This window comes from Xenopus tropicalis, chromosome 4, assembly GCF_000004195.4.
Source record: "Xenopus tropicalis strain Nigerian chromosome 4, UCB_Xtro_10.0, whole genome shotgun sequence".
In the NCBI taxonomy this organism is placed as follows: Eukaryota; Metazoa; Chordata; class Amphibia; order Anura; family Pipidae; genus Xenopus; species Xenopus tropicalis.
The window spans coordinates 148,988,084-149,012,742 of NC_030680.2; the positions used below are offsets into that span (position 1 = coordinate 148,988,084).

General features: G+C 42.2%; 1 protein-coding gene across 2 annotated transcripts in view; it reads left to right on the plus strand.

Moving 5' to 3' along the window:
* Nucleotides 1–24,659, plus strand: part of tasor (transcription activation suppressor) — a 43,224-nt gene that overhangs the window by 11,845 nt on the left and 6,720 nt on the right. For both annotated transcript variants that reach the window (XM_004914176.4, XM_002940028.5), the window contains exons 7-16: nucleotides 4,092–4,219; nucleotides 6,413–6,444; nucleotides 8,158–8,263; nucleotides 10,004–10,107; nucleotides 10,207–10,310; nucleotides 18,058–18,130; nucleotides 18,208–18,273; nucleotides 19,446–20,102; nucleotides 22,174–22,577; nucleotides 24,155–24,272. In XM_004914176.4, the coding sequence (XP_004914233.1) occupies nucleotides 4,092–4,219; nucleotides 6,413–6,444; nucleotides 8,158–8,263; nucleotides 10,004–10,107; nucleotides 10,207–10,310; nucleotides 18,058–18,130; nucleotides 18,208–18,273; nucleotides 19,446–20,102; nucleotides 22,174–22,577; nucleotides 24,155–24,272 (1,792 nt within the window). The remainder of the gene's footprint in view (nucleotides 1–4,091; nucleotides 4,220–6,412; nucleotides 6,445–8,157; nucleotides 8,264–10,003; nucleotides 10,108–10,206; nucleotides 10,311–18,057; nucleotides 18,131–18,207; nucleotides 18,274–19,445; nucleotides 20,103–22,173; nucleotides 22,578–24,154; nucleotides 24,273–24,659) is intronic.

The following is a 24,659-nucleotide window of genomic DNA, read 5'->3' on the forward strand; positions in this document are numbered from 1 at the left end:
AGTTAAGCAGACCTGCTTTTTAGCCTTATTAATTATTGCTGTGCCTAAAAACCTTCTACTCTTAAGCTTAGTAAAAAGACTGGAGTCATTAAAGGTTTGAAGGTATTTTTAAAAGTTAATGAAGGGGCTTATTTTTGAATTTCTGGCTTGGAGGCAAATTTTGGTTGGATAAAAACCAAGTTTTCTGACAAAAAGAACCTTCTGTAGGCTGCCAGGTCACATGGGGACTACCAAATAACCAATAACATCCCTTATTTGGTACCCCCAGGTACATTTTATATGCTTCGGCTGCTCCCCCAACTCCCCAAGAAAGGTTTGGGACCCCTGATCTAGATTCTTGGTGGAGCTGCAGTGATTTGCTAAAAACCAATTTGTCGATATTAGCAAGCCATACGTGCAACCCTTGTACTGTAGGAGGAGGATTGCAGGCAGTGCAGTTTGTACGTACCTAGCCTATCCGCTTGGAAACCAATAGCATCGCTCCTCTATCGATATATTAAATCCTAATATCCCTCCAGTTCTGGGCAGAATTTCACAGGACGTCCATATAAAGTACAGTTATATGAAGGAAGGAGCAGGAAGAGGTTTTGTAAGAATTTGTTTCTCTTTAATAGTGCTGAGAGATTTGGTTACTGCAGAAAGGTCTTTATTATAAAAAGGTGTTTTTAGAAAAAGGTATGTTTTTTTTTTCAAACACCCTCCGTTAATAGAGCTTCTCCAGCAGAATCCTGCATTGTAATCTGTTTTTCCCATGGGGCTAGCCATATTCTTCATTTCCCAGGGTGCCACAGCCATCTGACCTGTGCTCTGATAAACTTCAGTCTCACTTTACTGCTGCGCTGCAAGTTGGAGTGATATCCCCCCCTCACCCCCAGCAGCAGATCAGCAGAACAATGGGAAGGGAGCAAGATAGCAGCTCCCAGTAGGTATCAGAATAGCACTCAATAGTAAGAAATCCAAGTCCGGCTTGGGACTCCTCCAGTTACATGGGAGTAGGAGAAACAATAGGTTAGCTGAAAGCAGTTCTAATGTGTAGCGCTGGCTGAAAGCTCAGACTCAGGCACAAGGCACTGAGATGGCGCCTACACACCAATATTACAGCTACAAATACATTTGTTGGTTCAAGAATAAAAGGTTAAATGGGGAATTATTTGCTGTGTAACAGTGTCATTTAGAGATAAAAAGTACCCAAAAAAAATCACGACCGCGTCCCTTAAATTTGTTTTTCTGACTGTACACCGTCTTAAAGATTATGAGGTGCATACATTTACATGAGGTGTACACTGGTTCCCTTAAGATTAATTAAGTTGTTAGTTTCCAAATACTTTTCTGGCAGAAAACAGCCTGTCACATGGGCAGTTTTTAGGGTGTTTTTCTGTATGCCCCTATGTGCCATTTCCAAAACAAAAGCATTGGGATCAAGTACAGGTACTGTTTTACTATTACAGAGAAAAGGGAATCATTTAACCATTAATTAAACCCAATAGGGCTGTTCTGCCCCAATAAGGGGTAATTATATCTTAGTTGGGATCAAGTACAGGTACTGTTTTATTATTACAGAGAAAAGGGAATCATTTAACCATGAAATAAACCCAATAGGGCTGTTCTGCCCCAATAAGGGGTAATTATATCTTAGTTGGGATCAAGTACAGGTACTGTTTTATTATTACAGAGAAAAGGGAATCATTTAACCATGAAATAAACCCAATAGGGCTGTTCTGCCCCCAATAAGGGGTAATTATATCTTAGTTGGGATCAAGTACAGGTACTGTTTTATTATTACAGAGAAAAGGGAATCATTTAACCATGAAATAAACCCAATAGGGCTGTTCTGCCCCAATAAGGGGTAATTATATCTTAGTTGGGATCAAGTACAGGTACTGTTTTACTATTACAGAGAAAAGGGAATCATTTAACCATTAAATAAACCCAATAGGGCTGTTCTGCCCCAATAAGGGGTAATTATATCTTAGTTGGGATCAAGTACAGGTACTGTTTTACTATTACAGAGAAAAGGGAATCATTTAACCATTAAATAAACCCAATAGGGCTGTTCTGCCCCAATAAGGGGTAATTTATATCTTAGTTGGGATCAAGTACAGGTTACTGTTTTACTATTACAGAGAAAAGGGAATCATTTAACCATGAAATAAACCCAATAGGGCTGTTCTGCCCCAATAAGGGGTAATTATATCTTAGTTGGGATCAAGTACAGGTACTGTTTTACTATTACAGAGAAAAGGGAATCATTTAACCATTAAATAACCCCAGTAGGGCTGTTCTGCCCCCAATAAGGGGTAATTATATCTTAGTTGGGATCAAGTACAGGTACTGTTTTATTATTACAGAGAAAAGGGAATCATTTAACCATTAAATAAACCCAATAGGGTTGTTCTGCCCCCAATAAGGGGTAATTATATCTTAGTTGGGATCAAGTACAGGTACGGTTTTATTATTACAGAGAAAAAGGAAATTTGAATTATTTGATTAAAATGGAGTCTATGGGAGATGGCCTTTCCATAATTCAGAACTTTCTGGATAATTGGTTTCCGGATAAGGGGTCCGATACCTGTAGTATTACAAAAATTGTTAAAAAAAACTCAAGGCAAATCTAGAATCCGAGATCCCCAACCTTTTTTTTTTTTTTTTTACCTGTGAGCCACGCTCAGATGTAAAAAGTGTTGGTGAGCCACACAAGCATTAAAAAAAGTTCCTTGAGGATGTAAAATAAGGCTTGGGTTTGATAGCCTCATGTGGCCTGCAGGAAGCTCTGCTTGGACTAAAACTATATCTCCGTGCTTGCAAAACTTGCCTACTTTGAGGCTATGAAGTCATCCCATAATGTTAAGTGGTTCTGATAGAATCCCTAGAAACACAAGTTTCCAATATAATTGCATTATTTTTTTTCTTAGGCTGTTGCCATGCAGGGCTGATTCTCTGCCTGTGGAACAACGCTTGCAGTATAGGGGCCGAGAATTAGCCCTGTGTGGCATCAGCCTTGCTGCTACAATCAGTCTGGTTCCATCTGCTGCCACAGACAAGTCTGGCTTTGTTTCTGCTGGAATCCGATCCATCTCCTGTTGCACAGTCCTCTGTGTACAGCAAGAGCCAATCAGAATTATTCTTGTTTGCTGGATGTCTATTATCAGTTCTCCGTATTTTCTCAGCTGTTTAAGAAACTTAGGCAGCCATCAGCTGTCCCTATCTCCCACAGCAGTCAAGACAGGGTCTGAGAGATAAGAGCTGCCAGTAGCCGCCTAAGTTTCTGGAACAGCTGAGGTAGGGCTGGCTGTGGCTGGCTGTTGGGGTAATGTTCCAGGGAGAGATAATTTGCCCGTTATAGATCTCTGCTACCATGGGTGACCTCTCCTAAATGGGAAAGGGGAATCTCCGGTGGAAAGTCTATGCATTTCTTCAGTTTTCTGAAGTTGCCTACAGTAGGCTTTGGAAAACCAAAGCAAATGTGTAGGACTTTCCACTGGCAATTCCCTTTGTTGGACTTGGGAAGACATTTTGGAGAGATAAGTAACCCCGGTAGCAGAGATCTACCACAGGCAACATTTTTCTTTGTGGGACTTTACCCTCTGAGCTGAAGACTTTGGGTTGTTTATCTTTAAAACTCTAAGGGCCGTGGTACATGGGGAGATTAGTCGCCGCACGACAAATCTCCCGTGTTGCGGGCGACTAATCTCGCCTAAATGCCATCCCACTGGCGAAAATGTAAAACGCCGGTGGGATGGCAAACGTGGCGGTGCATTTGCCGAAGTTGCCTCTCAAGGCAACTTTGACGATTTCCGCAAATCGCCACGCCGCATATGCCATCCCACCGGCGATAATAATGCATGTATATTGGAACTGTACTTGTTTTTAGGGATCACAGAATCCCTTAACTCAATGGGATGACTTTACATCGAGTTGACATTTGGCAGATTGTGTCCTTCTGGCAGTTAGTGGGATTTGCCGTTATAGTTTTTGAGCCAAAGATCAAGGAAAACTATGTAACGGAACGGACTGATATTTCTTACATTTGTTTTGAAACAGCCCCACAATATAGTAAAATAATCGACTGTTCTGTATTTTGTATGTTTTAGTACTATTTTTATGAGTATGGGTTTGATGAGGTCCTCAAGAGACCCAGGCACGTTTGTCCGTATGCCATTGTGTCGTTCGGCTATAAAGATGAATTGGCAACAAGGCAGCCTTCCTTGCCCTCATCTGGGTAGGTATCACTGATTTATAGTAAACACAATTTAGATTTGTAGCTCGTGTGTAAAAGAGACATTCATCATATTCAAGAAGGCACCCTGTATGCAAAATAATCCAACGAACAGATGTATTAAAAGAACACTATAAAATATCCGAACCAATAAAGAATGAAATGCAGATGGATTCTTGGATTGTCGGTGTCAGAACTCATAAACGGTATTCCAGGCCTGAAGTTCTTAATCGATTTCTGTAGAACACCTGGATACATACCGCTAGTGCAAGTGTTCAGCTTTTGCTAATGAGACAAAAATTGCATTCAAGGGGGCAACTTACACCTGTTCACAGTATAGGGCTTGTGTGGCACACACTTCTGCCTTTTTTATTACCACCTTACCATGTTTTTCAGAGCACTTATGGAAGAAGGCAGTTTATAAAATGACCTATCCCAGTTAACTGCCTTGTATAATGAACTCCTCCTTATCTGTAAAGCACAGACACTGTTAAGGTCATACACGGGCCGATTCTAGCTGCTGATATGAGTCCCTTAGACTGATTCGGCAGCTAATCGGCCCATGTATGGGCACTACCGACGGGCCTGCCCAACCGATATCTGGCCTGAAATCGGCCAGATCTCTATCGGGCAGGTTAGAAAATCTAGTTGGATCGGGGACCACATGGGCTCGTTGATGCGGTCCCCGGACCGACTTTTCCTATGCCCGTCGTTATAATTCGATCGTTTGGCCCCAGGGCCAAACAATCGAATTATCCTGAATTCTCCCGATATCGCCCACCCGTAGGTGGGGATATCGGGAGAAGATCCGCTTGCTTGGCAACATCACCAAGCGAGCGGATCGGACCGTGTATGGGGACCTTTAGGGCGAAGACTCATGAGATTAGTCGCCATGACTTTTAATTAACTCAGTCGCGGTGACTAATCGTGGCGACTTTCTGCCCATAGAGTACAATTGCGTTGCAATGACAAATCGCACGCGCACAATCTGCGCGCGGATTAGTTGCCGCAATTTTTTAAAAGGCGTGGCGGCTAATCGCCCCGTGTGTCTTCACCCTTAGCAGCTGGAAGGGTGATGGGTGCATTTCTTTTTAAAGAGCTAATTATCACCATTTAAGCTCTTGAGACTACCGGGGAGGTAGTAAGAGTTAAAGGGGATGTTCAGCCCCTGTCAGAAAACATCATGTAAATCATTTTATTTAGTTTTGAAGCTACAGACCAGGTTCAGCGCCGCTAAATCTCTCACCAATCTGTTCTCTGCTCTGTGTAGGGGATTTCCCAGGCCAGGACTTGGCAGACCAAATAAAAGTACTTCATAAACTGGTTCTGCCCATTCCTTAAGGTGGCCATACGTGTAGCAATTCCGATCTTTTTGGAAGATCCACTGGCGTTCAGGGCTGAATCGTCCAATATGGAGGTAGAAACAATAGTAATTCTACCTCCACCTGGCGATTCAGCCCTGAGTGTAGATTTTGCTCAGGCACTTTCAATGGCGCCCGATCAAAATCTTTTACCCCGGCCGATCAACGAGTCAACTGATATCTGCAATCTTCTGCGATATCGGTCGCTTCTTTGAGCCGCCATACACACATTGGATATCAAGGTTTCATACAATAATATTGGTGCATGTATGGCCAGCTTTACTTTTCCTGCTTTGTTTACATATAATTAATACGATTAAATTGAATCTTGCCAGCCAATCTGCTCGATAAAATGCAGATGAAGCAGGAGAGGGAAGGCATGCTCAGTAAGGGCTCTGGCACACGGGGAGATTAGTCACCCGCGACAAATCTCCCTTGTCACTGGCGACTAATATCCCCGAACTACCATCCCACCGGCGAAAATGTAAGTCGCTGGTGGGGTGGCAGACGCTGCGCAGTCGATTTTGGCAAATTCGCGGGCAACTAATCTCCCCGTGTGCCAGAGCCCTAAACCTGTTTGGACAGAATGCAAGTTGGTGTCGGCAATCCCTTCCAAAGAGAGAGGAGGAGGAGTTTTAGCAGCACTGATCCTGGTCTGAAGCTTCAAAACTAAACATTTTAAATAATAAAGATGACAGGAATCCATAGTGAGCATTGGTTTGTTGGCCCCCTAAAACATTTTATATTTTCAAACATTTAGTTTAAAATTTGATTTTGATGATCCTTACCCTTGAGTCGTTTTTAAGTGGCATATTTTTGGTATTTTTCTTTCTAGACCCGTTAGTTTCACCTCTGAGAGAAGCTTTGGTAAGTAAAAAAAAGTAATCTTTCTTCCCCAGTGTTGTGCCATGCTATGACTCTTACAGCTTGCCTACAGTGTTTCCATTGTCTGCAATGTACATGGTGTCAGCAACTGAATACTAGGGATGCACCTGAATCCTGGATCCGGTTTGGGATTCGGGCCAAATCGAGCCTTTTTTTGATGCATTCAGTTTCAGCCGAATACATGGTCCCGGATGAACCGAATCCAAATTAGCATATGTGAATTAGCATTCGGAAAGGGTTAAATTTTAAGAGGGGGAAACTTTTAACCCTTCCGGACGGACCCTAATTAGCATATGCTAATTAGCATTCGGAATTCAGCAGAATCCATCAGGGTGGGTTCAGGGGTTCGGGCAAACCCAAAAAAGTGGCTTCGGTGCATCCCTACTGAATACTCACCTAATGGCACATGTTGCCATTAAAGCGAAAATATTTCTTCTAACTTTACTTTCTTTACTTCTGCTTTACTTTAATTTTATAAAAGTTCACTAAAAGAAAAGCATATTTATTTGGCCAGTTAACCCCTATAAAAGGAAAGGGCCCCATACACATGTTTTGCCACTTGGTAGATTGAAAGCTCCGAAGGTGAAAACTTCAGTGCTTATGAGCGTTGCCCCGATGATGAACATGTAGGGTTGCCACCTTCGAATTGGGGGCAGTTTGTGACATTTTGGGGCAGGGCTATGACATAAGGGGTGGGGAAACTAGCAGGCTGAGTGGGGGAAGGTGGATGGGGCCAGGAAATGGGTGGGGTTATAGGCGGAGCAGATGGTGGCTATTGGTTATAAAGGGTGATCAGCAGCGGAGAGGGTCAGGGAAGGGAGGGATTTATAGGGTATTATAATCTTACTGGCAAGTACATTATATTTGTAATACCATTGTCAGCCCTAGCTGGGGATTTACCACTAGCCCAGTTACGTACCGGCCCGGTGGCAACTCTGTGATCATGGTTCCCCTACACACGATATACAAAGAAAGATGCTTAAACCACAGGGATATTTTTTCTCTACTTGCTGGCCTGACAGGCTTAATGTATAAATAGTAGGGATGCACCGAATCCCGGATTCGGTTCGGGATTCAGGCCGAATACAGGCTTTTTTTTGAAGGATTTGGTTTCAGCTAAATCCGTGGTCCCGGCCGAAACGAATCCGAATCCAAATTAGCATTCAGAAAGGGTTAAATGGTCAGGGAACCATTAACACATGTTAATTAGGATTCGGATTTGGTTCGGGATTCGGCCGAATCCCTCAGGGTGGGTTCGGGGGTTCGACTGAACTCAGAAAAGTGGGTTTGGTGCATCCCTAATAAATAGTGTTCACCCCAGAAGCCCAACATGCTCCCACCTCTTTCCTATGTTACTCGCCCACTGGAGTAGCTGCATTGGTTCCCAGCTCCCCCATGATGCTCAGCTGGTTTCTCTCCATAGCTGCTTGTGGCACCAGGAAGCGGGGATCTCTCATGATTAGCTCTTCCAGGTTTAAATTTTCTGGGGGAAAAAATGCATAAAACATGTAATATAAGGTATTTAAATTTTTTGGTTTTAACTGGCACTTTAATATGTAAGAGAGCGAGAGAGGCCGTTATTTGAGAACATAAACCGCTCTGATGGCTGCAGCAACATTATCAGAGGTCACAGGACAAAGGTTACTTTTGCTTCCATGCAATTTGCAACACTATCTGAGTGCTTCTTTTGTTTAGATAGGAGCAGTTTCACGTTATGGAGAGGGCCGCTTCTAAACAAAGGAAAGCTGTTGTGCTACGCGTCCCTGAAATCAACAAGTGGCCCCTTTATCCCATATAGGCTGTGAGTATATTAATTACATTGTATTTTCATGTGTAAAAGCTTAGTGTCTCATGTTCAAACATATCTTTTTTTTCTATTAGGTGGGATTTTTAAAGAATTTTCTAAGTTGAAGGATAAGTAAGCCTTATATCATAAAAGCCACTAAGAATACTTTGTACAGCCCCCTGAATAATGCATGTTTCTCCCTGCACTCAGTCTCATGTAAGTTCTCTATCACAAGCAGCTCAACTGCAGCTCTCTTTGCTACTTCCTAGTCCAGTGTGAAGCTCTGCCCCTTTTCTTTGCTGAGCTCTCCTTCTTTCTGACTGTAAAGATGTTAAAGAGGTGCCTACTTGATTGATTTCCATTGGAGCAGAGGCAGCAAGGATGCACAGTAGGCATCTCTTCGTCCATCAGAGAGAAGGAGAGATCGGAAAAGAAAAGGGGCAGAGCTTCACACTTAACTAGGAAGTAGCAGAGAGAGCTGCAGTTAACTGTTTGTGACATTGAATTTACATGAGACTGACTTCTGGGAGATAGCTATGCTATTCTGGGCACTATTTAGAGTTATTTTAGAGATGAGGATTAGCACAGGCCTCTTATATTCCTCCCCTTTGCTGTATTAATATAATCTATCGACTATCATACTGTATTAATGGGGAAATATGCCTTTTACCAACAAATTCTATTGCTACAGCCCAGGCATATATGGAAAGGCTGTTTGGAGCATAGGGGCTGATTCTCGGCTGGCATTTAACCACAGACTCAGAATAAGCTCAATGTGCAAAGATAAAATTGGGTTTTGGATAAATAACTGAGCAGACATGGGTAGGAAGAAAGCATTGTGATTGGGTCATACTTTGTCCTCTGTATTGATAAACATAGTCAGGGGAGCCAGGGGGCAAAGATCTCGGCTTTGATGTCGGTAAATAAAGCCCTTCAAATGCCGCTAGTTCCTTTACACTCTGCAACTAGTAGATCCCTATTCACCCCATTTGACAGTATAGTCTGCCTGCATAGTCCGTTAACCCCAAGGTCACTCACTTTTAAAATATTTGTTTTGAAAGTTGTTCTCTTCTATGTTTGCATATAGAGTTGTTTACAGTCTGTTAAAGGGAAACTATACCCCCAGAATGAATACGTAACCAACAGACAGTTTGTATTAAGTGGCCTATTAAAGAATCTCGCCAAACTGGAATATATATATCCGTAAATATTGCCCTTTTACATCCTTTCCCTTGAGCCGCCATTTAGTGATGGGCTGTGTGCTCCCTCAGAGATCAGCTGACAGGAAGTGATGCAGCTCTAACTGTAACAGGAAGTAGTGTGGGAGCAAAAGGCCGAACTCTGCCCATTCATTGGCTGATGGGGCCTAGCATGTATGTGTGCCTTGGCTTGTTTGTGTGCACTGTGACTCCTATGATCCCAGGGGGCGGCCCTTAGTACATAAAATGGCAGTTTCCTATTTAGGATTACCCAATGGCACATACTGCTAAAAAAGTATATTTATATGAAAATGGTTTATTTAGATGAAGCAGGGTTTTACATATGAGCTGTTTATGCAATATATTTATATAGAGACCTACATTGTTTGGGGGTATAGTTTTTCTTAAAAATCCCCTTTTGTCACAAACAAGTTCTGTTATGTTTTATGGTTGTGGTTTTAGCTATTTCTATAATCATCCGAAGCAAGTCCTTACAAACTTGCACTTTACAGGTATGAGATTCTGCTTCTTAATGTGTTTTGTTTTTCTTCTAAAGCCCTGAGAAGCTGGACTTGGATATTATCGTTAAAATTGAGCTGATTAAGAAGAGCATTCCGGCAGTGTTATTTTATAAGGAAACTCACAATAAACCAAATGAAGGTATTAAAATCTCTCTGCCTTAATAACATACAGTGTGAGTGCATTTCAACCAATCACAGCTTGAGTTATACAGAACGTTGTCATTCTGTCTCGCAACAGCAAAGCATGGTGGGATGTACAGCCGGCTCTATGAAGTAGTTGAGAAGACGAGAACTGCCAGTCAGTTGCAGGGATTACTTCAGAAACTAGAAAGAGAGAACCTGGTAAGTTCTTTTTTGAAGTGTTCTAGCAAAGGCTAGAGTCTCATTCAAAAATTGAACACTTAGGGGCCAATTCACTAAAGTCCAATTTTTTGGGCTTAGAATCATGATATGGAAAAAATTTAGAGTAACCACGATAATTTCTGATGTTCTAAAATGTCACGTCGTACGAAAATATCGTAATTGCCTTCCAAAAGTCCCGAAATTGTCGGATCCGAACGTTCGTAAACGGCACGAAAACCTTTCTGACTTTGAACCTTCAGTGCAGGATTTTGGAAGTCTCCCATAGGGCTCAATGGCACTCTGCAGCTCCAACCCGGCCCAAGGAAAGTCTCCCATAGGGCTCAATGGCACTCTGCAGCTCCAACCCGGCCCAAGGAAAGTCTCCCATAGGGCTCAATGGCACTCTGCAGCTCCAACCTGGCCCAAGGAAAGTCTCCCATAGGACTCAATGGCACTCTGCAGCTCCAACCCGGCCCAAGGAAAGTCTCCCATAGGGCTCAATGGCACTCTGCAGCTCCAACCCGGCCCAAGGAAAGTCTCCCATAGGGCTCAATGGCACTCTGCAGCTCCAACCCGGCCCAAGGAAAGTCTCCCATAGGGCTCAATGGCACTCTGCAGCTCCAACCCGGCCCAAGGGAAGTCTCCCATAGGGCTCAATGGCACTCTGCAGCTCCAACCCGGCCCAAGGAAAGTCTCCCATAGGGCTCAATGGCACTCTGCAGCTCCAACCCGGCCCAAGGAAAGTCTCCCATAGGGCTCAGTGGCACTCTGCAGCTCCAACCTGGCCCAAGGAAAGTCACCGTACCGAAGCTTGAATGAATCCGAAATGTTCATCGTCTCTGCAAAAAGTACGACTTATTCATGGAATTTAACGAAAACCCCGAAAAAGTTGTGGCATTTTTACCATTTTAACCCTTTAAGTGCCAGCCGAATTCGTCATTTCAGTTCCCCCCAGTGCCAGACGTTTTGTAAACATTCTGTGCTCTCTCAATGTAGGGGCTTTTACTGGGGGCAGGGTTAAGTTTAGGTAGGCAAACTATATATTGTTTTTTTCAGGAGAACCTGAGCTTTCCAAATCTACCTGAGTTTTTGTGTATTTCCACTTCTGGAACAAGATTTAGAGCTTGAAATACAAAAAAAAAAAGAAAAAATGCTATTTTTCATGATATAAGGATTTATACCAGAAACACATTTTATTTTATGGACAAAAATTCTACTGATTTGGAAAGCCTCATGACTCCCGAACGTGCCAATACCTGATATGTATAGTTTTATTGAGATTTCTGACTTCTATAGATCAAAAACTCCCAGCAGTAAATTACTAAATTTTCAAAGCATTACAGCAGAATACGGCATACTTTACATTCCAAAGCCAAAAATCCTGGAATATTAGGTTTACCCCAGGAAACCATACATTTTTGAAAACTACACATTCTGACGAATCCGAAATGGGTAACTATGTCTTCCAACTCCTAAGTACCAAACGGCAATGCTTTACTGAATTTAGCATTTTCTATAAAAAATTATGAAAATTCTAAAAAATCACCTCAAATCTTCCATTTTCAAGCACCTTATCTCCCACATAACATTAGGTACGAAGAAAACACACCCTAAATATGAAAGCCAGGGGTCCACTGAACAGTTTGATGCCCATTGTGCATAGGATCACCGATGTATCTGGAATTTAGAGACCCCAAAAGGAAGTTAGTACATACAAATTGCCCAGGAGATCTCTTTAGCTACTGAAAATTCAACACATTTACTGCATTTTCTGTGGGGTAAAAACACAAAAAAATACATTGACCCCCCAAAATCATATATTTTTGGAAAGTACACATTCGGACGAATTCAAAATTGGTACCCATGTCTTTCTACTCCAAACTACAGAGTCGCAGTGCTTTCCCAAAATTGCTAGTTTTGGTGAAATACCTGAAAAACACATCAAATCTTCCACTTTCAAGCACCTTATCTCCCACATAACATTAGGTACCAAGAAAACACACCAGAAATATGAAAGCCAAGGGTCCGCTGAACAGTTTGATGCCCATTGTGCATAGGATCAGCACTGTATCTGGCATTTAGAGACCCCATAAGGACGTCAGTGCATAGAGATTGCCCCAGAGGTCTCTTTAGCTACTGAAAATTCAACACGTTTACTGCATTTTCTGTGGGGTAAAAACCCAAAAAAATACATTGACCCCCCAAAACCATATATTTTTGGAAAGTACACATTCGGGCGAATTCAAAATTGGTACCCATGTCTTTCTACTCCAAACTACAGAGTCGCAGTGCTTTCCCAAAATTGCTAGTTTTGGTGAAATACCTGAAAATCACATCAAATCTTCCACTTTCAAGCACCATATCTCCCACATAACATTAGGTACAAAGAAAACACACCCTAAATATGAAAGCCAAGGGTCCGCTGAACAGTTTGATGCCCATTGTGCATAGGATCAGCACTGTATCTGGCATTTAGAGACCCCATAAGGACGTCAGTGCATAGAGATTGCCCCAGGGGTCTCTTTAGCTACTGAAAATTCAACACGTTTACTGCATTTTCTGTGGGGTAAAAACACAAAAAAATACTTTGACCCCCCATACCATATATTTTTGGAAAGTACACATTCGGGCGAATTCAAAATTGGTACCCATGTCTTTCTACTCTAAACTACAGAGTCGCAGTGCTTTCCCAAAATTGCAAGTTTTGGTGAAATACCTGAAAAACACATCAAATCTTCGACTTTCAAGCACCTTATCTCCCACATAACATTAGGTACCAAAAGAACACACCCTAAATATGAAAGCCAAGGGTCCGCTGAACAGTTTCATGCCCATTGTGCATAGGATCACCAATGTATGTGGCATTTAGAGACCCCATAAGGAAGTTAGTGCATACAAATTACCCAGGAGATCTCTTTAGCTACTGAAAATTCAACACATTTACTGCATTTTCTGTGGGGTAAAAACCCAAAAAAATACATTGACCCCCCAAAACCATATATTTTTGGAAAGTACACATTCGGGCGAATTCAAAATTGGTACCCATGTCTTTCTACTCCAAACTACAGAGTCGCAGTGCTTTCCCAAAATTGCAAGTTTTGGTGAAATACCTGAAAAACACATCAAATCTTCCACTTTCAAGCACCTTATCTCCCACATAACATTAGGTACCAAGAAAACACACCCTAAATATGAAAGCCAAGGGTCCACTGAACAGTTTGATGCCCATTGTGCATAGGATCAGCACTGTATCTGGCATTTAGAGACCCCATAAGGAAGTTAGTGCATAGAGATTGCCCCAGAGGTCTCTTTAGCTACTGAAAATTCAACACGTTTACTGCATTTTCTGTGGGGTAAAAACCCAAAAAAATACATTGACCCCCCAAAACCATATATTTTTGGAAAGTACACATTCGGGCGAATTCAAAATTGGTACCCATGTCTTTCTACTCCAAACTACAGAGTCGCAGTGCTTTCCCAAAATTGCTAGTTTTGGTGAAATACCTGAAAAACACATCAAATCTTCCACTTTCAAGCACCTTATCTCCCACATAACATTAGGTACCAAGAAAACACACCCTAAATATGAAAGCCAAGGGTCCGCTGAACAGTTTGATGCCCATTCTGCATAGGATCAGCACTGTATCTGGCATTTAGAGACCCCATAAGGAAGTTAGTGCATAGAGATTGCCCCAGAGGTCTCTTTAGCTACTGAAAATTCAACACGTTTACTGCATTTTCTGTGGGGTAAAAACACAAAAAAATACATTGACCCCCCCCAAAACCATATATTTTTGGAAAGTACACATTCGGGCGAATTCAAAATTGGTACCCATGTCTTTCTACTCCAAACTACAGAGTCGCAGTGCTTTCCCAAAATTGCTAGTTTTGGTGAAATACCTGAAAAACACATCAAATCTTCCACTTTCAAGCACCTTATCTCCCACATAACATTAGGTACCAAAAGAACAGACCCTAAATATGAAAGCCAAGGGTCCGCTGAACAGTTTGATGCCCATTGTGCATAGGATCACCGATGTATCTGGCATTTAGAGACCCCAAAAGGAAGTTAGTGCATACAAAGTGTATACACTGCAATATAAGCTACCGGCATGTGCATTATGCGGCATAAGACCCCCTAACAGTAAGGAGACCCTAGAAAACTATACATTTTCCGAAAGTACACAATCTGACAAAACAAAAATGGGTAAATACATCTTTCTACTGCAAACTACCAAACTACAAAGCTATGCTAAACAGAAAGATTTTTTTGACATTTCTGAAAATTGTCACAAAGCTTGCATTTTACCCCATTATGTACCCCCACATTTTGTACCGTATCAACATATAACATTCTAAATATGAACGCCAGGGGTCTACTGAACAGTTTGATGCCCTATATGCATAGATTTACCAAACTATGTGGGGTACAGGGGCACCCAAGTAAAAATAGTGCATATGAATTTTCACATAAGATGCTTCGGCTCATGCAGTTTTTGCACCCGGTATGTGTATTATGTGCCATACGACCACCTAACAGTAAGGAGACCCTAGAAAACCATATATTTTCCGAAAGTACACATTCTGACAAAACAAAAATGGGTACATACATCTTTCTACTACAAACTACCAAACTACAAAGCTATGCTAAACAGAACGGTTTTTTATGACATTTCTGAAAATTGTCACAAAGCTTGCATTTTACCCCATTATTTACCCCCACATTTTGTACCGTATCAACATAAAACATTCTAAATATAAACGCCAGGGGTCTACTGAACAGTTTGATGCCCTATATTCATAGATTTACCAAACTATGTGGGGTACAGGGGCACCCAAGTAAAAATAGTGCATATGAATTTTCACATAAGATGCTTCGGCTCATGCAGTTTTTGCACCCGGTATGTGTATTATGTGCCATACGACCACCTAACAGTAAGGAGACCCTAGAAAACCATATATTTTCCGAAAGTACACATTCTGACAAAACAAAAATGGGTACATACATCTTTCTACTACAAACTACCAAACTACAAAGCTATGCTAAACAGAACGGTTTTTATGACATTTGTGAAAATTGTCACAAAGCTTGCATTTTACCCCATTATTTACCCCCACATTTTGTACCGTATCAACATAAAACATTCTAAATATGAACGCCAGGGGTCTACTGAACAGTTTGATGCCCTATATGCATAGATTTACCAAACTATGTGGGGTACAGGGGCACCCAAGTAAAAATAGTGCATATGAATTTTCACATAAGATGCTTCGGCTCATGCAGTTTTTGCACCCGGTATGTGTATTATGTGCCATACGACCCCCTAACAGTAAGGAGACCCTAGAAAACCATATATTTTCCGAAAGTACACATTCTGACAAAACAAAAATGGGTACATACATCTTTCTACTACAAACTACCAAACTACAAAGCTATGCTAAACAGAACGGTTTTTATGACATTTCTGAAAATTGTCACAAAGCTTGCATTTTACCCCATTATGTACCCCCACATTTTGTACCGTATCAACATAAAACATTCTAAATATAAACGCCAGGGGTCTACTGAACAGTTTGATGCCCTATATTCATAGATTTACCCAAACTATGTGGGGTACAGGGGCACCCAAGTAAAAATAGTGCATATGAATTTTCACATAAGATGCTTCGGCTCATGCAGTTTTTGCACCCGGTATGTGTATTATGTGCCATACGACCACCTAACAGTAAGGAGACCCTAGAAAACCATATATTTTCCGATAGTACACATTCTGACAAAACAAAAATGGGTAAATACATCTTTCTACTACAAACTACCAAACTACAAAGCTATGCTAAACAGAACGGTTTTTACGACATTTCTGAAAATTGTCACAAAGCTTGCATTTTACCCCATTATGTACCTCCACATTTTGTACCGTATCAACATAAAACATTCTAAATATGAACGCCAGGGGTCTACTGAACAGTTTGATGCCCTATATGCATAGATTTACCAAACTATGTGGGGTACAGGGGCACCCAAGTAAAAATAGTGCATATGAATTTTCACATAAGATGCTTCGGCTCATGCAGTTTTTGCACCCGGTATGTGTATTATGTGCCATACGACCACCTAACAGTAAGGAGACCCTAGAAAACCATATATTTTCCGAAAGTACACATTCTGACAAAACAAAAATGGGTAAATAAAACTTTCTACTACAAACTACAAAGCTATGCTAAACAGAACGGTTTTTGTGACATTTCTGAAAATCAAGCGAACAAGAACTATGCATAACTGAAAATGCTATAAAATGGCTAAACATGCAGTAAAATACCCCAAAATCCACCAAAATCACAGAAAATGTAGTAGAAACACCAAAATAATACACAAAAGATATTGCGCAGTGCGGTTAGCGAATACACTATCCGCAATGGCAATAAAACATTTTTTTCAGGCAGGAATAAAAACGATGCGATTAGAAAAAAAAATAAAAATTACAAAATTACATAAGTGTGTAAGTGTGTGTGTACATTAGGTAAAATGTGTTTTGTGTGCATGTATGCAAGTAAGTGTGTGTAAACTCCCCTAAAATGTATGTGTTTGTGTGTAAATGTGAGTATAAGTGTGTATTAGTGTATTATTAGTGTATTATGTGTGTGTATGTGTGTTTTTGCCACTTACCTGTGTAGGAGATCGTGGATCTGCAGGGAGACACACACGCAGCCGTTCCGGCAGTGAGTATCTGCAGCAGGAAGGAGGGGGGCCAGCAGGGGGGGGAGCAGAGAAAGGCAGAAGGCGATCGTGAAATCCAGGAATGGATTTCACGTGCCTGCCTTTTCTTATGTGGCCCCTGGGCGATCGCGCCCCAGGGGCCACTCGTTCCCCACCTCTGACTGTTGTCTGGAGGCTGGGGAACGAGCGGGGAGCGAAGGAGCGGCTTGAAAAGCCGCTTCTCCGCTCCCAAACCCGGAAGTGCCCCAGGACGTAGAATCTACGTTCTGTGGCACTTAGGTCCTTTAGTACCCAGGACGTAGATTCTACGTCCTGTGGCACTAAAAAGGTTAATGTGGACATTCCAAAATTATTATTATTATTATTATTAAAAGAAGGGGAAAGAAGAAGGAATATTGATATGAGTAAAAGTAGTCGGGAAGAACCACATGGCCACATAATTCCCAGGGTGCCACAGCCATGTGACCTGTCCTCTGATAAACTTCAGTCATACTTTACTGCTGCGCTGCAAGTTGGAGTTGGCTCCTTCTGAAAGCTCAGACTCAGGCACACTTTACTGCTGCGCTGCAAGTTGGAATGTTATCCGCCCCCCCTCACCCCCAGCAGCCGATCAGCAGAACAATGGGAAGGGAGCAAGATAGCAGCTCCCAGTAGGTATCAGAATAGCACTCAATAGTAAGAAATCCAAGTCCGGCTTGGGACTCCTCCAGTTACATGGGAGTAGGAGAAACAATAGGTTAGCTGAAAGCAGTTCTAATGTGTAGCGTTGGCTGAAAGCTCAGACTCAGGCACAAGGCACTGAGATGGCGCCTACACACCAATATTACAGATACAAATACATTTTTTGGTTCAAGAATAAAAGGTTAAATGGCAGAGGGAATTATTTGCTGTGTAACAGTGTCATTTAGAGATAAACAGCCCCCCATAAATATCATGGCAGTGTCCCTTTAACATAAACCTCTGTTTTATTATATGTAAACAATCAGTATTCCAGTTGCTAATGTGTTTATTATTTATGTTAACTCCTAGGCTTTAGTTAAACCACTGGATGACAGAGGCTTCATGTTCCTGTTTTTCCCATCACCTATGACTTCTTCGTACGGTAGGTGGATACCATTTTGGAAGGTAAGATGCACAAATCAACAACCAGAACTAACATTTTACTGCTTTTTGTTTCAGCTGCTGCAAAGACCCGCCTCCTACACGCCCTGTTTGTTTATCACGAGTCCAGAGTGACCCTACCTGGTGCGTGTGGTGACCCTTTTATTTTTAGAATATTTATTTTATTTATTTATGCTTTTATATTATCAATTTGTGCAGTTTTCAGTACATGTATTGCACTCCACTTCCAGCCCTGATTAATATCAGTGTATATATAGTACTATAGGTAGGGATGCACCGAATCCACTATTTTCATATTCGACTGAATACTGAACCCAATCCTAATTTACTTATGTAAATTAGTACAGGTATAACACCCATTATCCAGAATGCTCGGGACCAAGGGTATTCCGGATAAGGGGTCTTTCCATAATTTGGATCTTCATACCCTATGTCTACTAATAATCAATAAAACATTAAACCAAATAGGATTGTTCTGCCCCCAATAAGGGGTAATTATATCTTAGTTGGGATCAAGTACAGGTACTGTTTTATTATTACAGAGAAAAGGGAATCATTTAACCATTAAATAAACCCAATAGGGCTGTTCTGCCCCAATAAGGGGTAATTATATCTTAGTTGGGATCAAGTACAGGTACTGTTTTATTATTACAGAGAAAAGGGAATCATTTAACCATTAAATAAACCCAATAGGGCTGTTCTGCCCCAATAAGGGGTAATTATATCTTAGTTGGGATCAAGTACAGGTACTGTTTTATTATTACAGAGAAAAGGGAATCATTTAACCATTAAATAAACCCAATAGGGCTGTTCTGCCCCAATAAGGGGTAATTATATCTTAGTTGGGATCAAGTACAGGTACTGTTTTATTATTACAGAGAAAAGGGAATCATTTAACCATTAAATAAACCCAATAGGGCTGTTCTGCCCCCAATAAGGGGTAATTATATCTTAGTTGGGATTAAGTACAGGTACTGTTTTATTATTACAGAGAAAAGGGAATCATTTAACCATGAAATAAACCCAATAGGGCTGTTCTGCCCCCAATAAGGGGTAATTATATCTTAGTTTGGATCAAGTACAAGGTTCTGTTTTATTACAACTGAGAAAAAGCAAATCAGTTTTAAAATTCTGAACCATTTGATTATAATGGAGTCTATGGGAGACAGGCTTTCCTTAATTCTGAGCTTTCTGGATAATAGGATCCCATACCTATACTCGATGTTCAATAATAATAAATACATTGTTACCGAAAAGCAATGCACTATTCATTACCGTAACGTTTCTTTCAACAGTCGCCAGTGTTCCGGTACCATCATCCCTTGTGCCTGAAAGCCACGAGTTTATGCCAGAATTGTTAACGTTCATTCCCGCTCTGTATTTTGCTCTTCACAAGAGCCAATCGGACACCACTGCCGACTTCAACGACGTAGTCGCAAAACATTTACGTATTTATTTAAAGCGCCGAGCAGAGAAATCGTATAAGTTCAAGGAATATGCTCTCAAGCCCTACGATGCTCGATTGGATTACAAAAAAAGTCTTTATGTCGCGCCCAGAGTTAAAGGCCACATTGAGTCTTCTCTTCGCAATTATATATTTGGTTCGGAAGCCTATTCTATATCCGTCGATAAAGCCAAGGAGATTGTTAAGGAGAACCAGAGGTTTCCACAGTTTAGCCCAGTGTCCGACTACGAACCCACTGAAGATGACCACGACAACACCAAATACAACAAAAAGGCACCCGTTTCTTACGCCGAAACCAACAGCGAAAAGGCCTGTGAGAATACGGACTGGGACATCGACAAAATCAACGGCTTGATAAACTTAATCCAAAAAAAGAAACAGAGCAAACCGGAGACGGAGGAGCCGGCAAGCGTCGGGCTGAAAAGAAAACACGAAAGGGACCCAGAAAATGTATGGAAGCACCGAAAATGTGAAGACAACTTTCACCGTAAGTAAAGCTACACTTCGACCTAAGCTTGGAGCCAATAGGCAGGGGAAATAATGAGCAGATTCTGAGCTATTCAAAGGCTAGTTCACCTTTAATTTAAGTTTTAGTACGTTATAGAATGGCCAATTCCTAGCAACTTTGCAATTGGACGCCTTCCAGCTTTTAAATGGGGGTCACTGACCCCAGCAGCCAAAACAATTCTTGTTGATTGTTACGTTTTTCCCTTATCTCTCTATTCAGGCTTAAGGTGGCCATACACGGGCCAATTGTAGCTGCCGATATGGGTCCCTTAGACAGATTCGGCAGCTTATTGGCCCGTGTAGGGGCAGCAACGACTGGCATGCCCGACCGATATCTGGCCTTAAATCGGCCAGATATCGATCGGGGAGGTTAAAAAATTTAGTCGGATCGGGGACCGCATTGGCTCGTTGATGCGGTCTCCGAACCTACTGCGCCCATTGCCGTCGTTATAATGCAATCGTTTGGCCCCAGGGCCAAACGCGCGGATTAGCCTAAATTTACCCAATATCGCCCACCCGTAGGTTGGGATATCGGGAGAAGATCCGCTCGCTTGGCCACCTTAACTCCTATTCATATCCCAGCCAGATAGCTGCTGAACAAAACATAAACAAAGAAGATAAATGTTTCAAAAACCGCAAATAAAAAAGACCAATTGCATGCCAAAATCCACTAGTGATCTGCTTGTGTATCCACATTGGCTAAATAGGAACTGTTCTGAAACTAGGACTGGTTTATACATGTCTATGTGGCTTACAAGGACTACAAGATAACTTAAAACCAATTAAATAATAAGAATAAAACCAAATTAAGAGATTCTCTTTTTTATTTAGCGACATGTGGAGTATTTTTCTTCAACATGATCTGTACATTAATACTTCAGTATCATTTTATCATTTTCCACTGATTATTTGAAGTTCCAAAACCTGACTGTCTCTTCTAACCTGCCAGTTATACCTTCTAATGGTAATGGGCTCCTGCTGCACAAATATGGCCGCCCCCTCATAGAGGAACATGGGGGATCAGATAAGCAGTGTAAAAGCATTGCAAAATTATAAATAGCTGGTGTTAGTATCTCTTTAAGTAGTTCTTTTACAAATCTTAACGTGCATTGGCCAGCTTTATACTTCTCCCAGGTGCATGGGATATTCCTGAATTGCGGAACTCGCTTAACGGTGATCTGCGACATGGATAGGTGTAAATCGGCATATGAGGTTGTATACATGGTCTAAAGGTGGCCATACATGGGCCAATAGTAGCTGATGATATGGGTCCCTTGGACCGATTCGGCAGGTGGGGATATCTGGAGAAGATCCGCTCGCTTGGTGACTTGCCAGGCGAGCAGAGCTTTACGTGTATGGGCACCTTAAGGCTAATGTCCTATGGAGAGATTTAGTCGCCCGCAATAAATCTTTGCTACCATGAGGTTACTAATCACTCTAGAATGCCTTTTCACCGGCAATAAAAGCATAGGAAACGCCTGTGCATCACTTTGGTTTTCTGAAGTCGCACAAAGTTGCTTGGAGGAGGACCTTTAAAGCAGGGGTGGCCAGACTCTGTCCGGTCACAATCGACCAGACCGATGCGGAAGTGCGGCGTGAATGCGTACGTATGCAATCACGCAGCACTTCCGCATCCCTGGCTTGATTGTGGTCCACTAGAAATCCACGGGTAATCGACTGGTGGATCGCAATCGACGTATTGGCCACCCCTACTTTAAGGTCACCCGCGATAGATCTCTGCTATTGTAGGTGACAAACCACTCCAAAAAGGCTTTCTACTGGCAACAATAGGAGTCACCGGTGGAAAGCCCTTTGCGATGCTTTAGTAATTCATTGTTGCCTAGTTTCCTTCTGCAGGCAACTGTTGCTGGTGGAAAGCCTTTTGGGAGCAGCTTGTTGCCCGCGATAGCAGAGATCTACCGTTGGCGACTCAGCCGCTCCGTGGGTTCTTACCCTAAAGGAGCACAATTTTGAGATGTTGAGAGGTGTAGTTTGGCACTAGAACAACCAGTCCATTGGTTTTCAAAATGGTGGTCTCTTTTTCCTCTTAGATGATAACGAACCAGGTGAAAGTGCTCAGTCCCTCATTTCTTCTCTTGGGGGGCAAGATACAGACCTAAGGCAGGAAACCCCTGAGCCACGTAGTAGCGAATATATAAAAATGCTGCTAGAGAAGCTGGCGGACAGTTGTATGGATCCTACAGTGGCGGAGTCTTTAAAGGCATTGAAGCAAAACGCCCCGGAGGAACCGCCCCCTCAGAAACTGGAAAATGTTTCTCCAGCACAAGATACAGACAGAGACGATGTCCGACAAGAGCAGCAAATAGTTTATAAAGATCAGACAACTGATAATCAAGAAAACACGGCATCATTTACAGAACAGCCCTCAGAGGAAGCCCAGCAGGCTGAGAGTAGCCACAGTGACCACCCAGTCCCCATGGAGGAAAGTATCCTGGTAAGAGAATACCATTAGCCCTTCTATTTCAAAGGGATACTTTTCATTTTCACTTTGTATTACTATACAGTGTTACTATTCATGGATATATTTCATCCAACCTATCACTTCTTAATATTATATTATATTAAGATCCACTTTTTTGGTGATGTTTGGTGATATTTAATCTGTAGAAAGCTTTACCATACCTGAGCAAACAGCCCTAGTAGCTCCCTTTGATTGTTTAAGATATCAGCTGCCATTTTAGCTTGGTCTCCGTAGCTTCCATGCTTCTGGCTGCTGGTAGCTCAGATTACACAGCACAGTCGAGAGGGGGAGAGATGGGAGGGGGATTGAGTTGAGATGGGAGGGGGAAAGAGGAGCAAACTGAGCAGACTTGTGCCCGTGCCCTGAAGGATTTTCCTGAGAGCAGGAAGTCTGATGCAGAAGAACATTTGACACAAAGGAAGACAAGAAATCCTATGGTTTGTTAGTTCTTAAGTCAAAGAAAAACTAAACCACTTTCACTTCAGCACTTGTTCTGCCGAGTTACTGTTCACAGAGGAGCAGGTAGTAAAATAAATTACCAGTCCACACATAAGCCCTCTATAATGAACTGCTCCATATGTCAAAACCTAACAAAGGCTTGTTTGAAAAGAATATTGAGGATGGCTGTTCCCAGTACCTTGCTCGATACACGATTGACCTCTGAGCTGAATTGTCTGACATTGGGCCAATATTGCCATATACACCAATGGCCTTAATGAACAGATCTAAACTAAACTCTGACCTCACTTTATCTACCTACGCCAGGGCCGTATTTATAATTGGTCACCCAAGTGCCTAGTGGGGCGGCCCCCTGGGTGCATGCTTTTTCTTATTTTTATATTAAAAAAAAAAAAAAAAAACGCGGTTTTCGGAAGGGCTGTCGGGGTCAAAACCTCCTGCCCGGTTTCCCAAATTAGGGAAACATGCATGACTCACTAACATTGATGCAGCAATACACTAATTGCCATGTCATAGCCCTGCCCCCGTGATGTCACGGCCCGCCTCTTCCCCCACCCCGTGATGTCATGGCCCGTCTCTTCCCCCACCCCGTGATGTCATGGCCCGTCTCTTCCCCCGCCCCGTGATGTCACGGCCTGCCTCTTCCCCCGCCCCGTGATGTCACGGCCTTGCTTCTTCCCCCGCCCCGTGATGTCACGGCCTTGCTTCTTCCCCGCCCCCATGACATCACTCCTGCCTGGCGAAGAAAGCTGGCAGAGGTGGCAACCCTACCCCATCGTCCTTTGTGGATTTCTATAGGAAATCTGGTGATGTAGTTGAAGGGGGCGGAACACTCTTTTGGAGTGACATCACAAGCAAGACGTAGGGGTGTTTTTAGGGCGACACTGGACCTAAACACACCCCTGACCTATGCCGTAGACATACGGGAAACACTACAGAATTGCCTTTAGAGGTGTGGCCTAAGTGAAGAGGGTTGGGCATTAAGGTTCAAATCTGCCCTGTGTAACAAATACATCACAAAGCTAATTTGCATTGAGTGTTTTAATATGAACAGTAATTGATTATTTTATGTTCATTTTTTTCCTCTTAAGGATCCGCCATTGGAAAGTGCAAGCCCCTGCCCCAGCAACACTGCCGAAAATAACTGCCTCCCACACGGTCCTAACACTGTGGATTTGAAAATGCACTGGAAACTTATCCCCATCACTGGTAATGCTTTGCGGCTTCGTCTTCCAGTTAGTCTGTATAGATGATTTCTTTTACCAAATGCCAGCAAACTGAAATTGCCGTTTCTGCGGTCTTCCTTTGCCTTAAATCTGACGTTTAATTGGTTGGGTCGGAGGTGAGACAAGGTGTGATTCCCTCTTTCTCCTGTGCTGCCATCTGGTGGATAACACAGAAATTGCAGTTGATTTAGAAAAGAAAAACTGGAAGTCTGTATCTTAAAGGGGCAGTTACCACCTTTACAACGTAGGGCTTGTGTGAAACATACTTTTTGTTAATTATTTTAAATAGAAGACATGCATGGTTTATTATTTCTTCATTCTTCTTCTTTAAAGGGGTTGTTTACCTTTAAGTTTACTTTTTAGTATGACG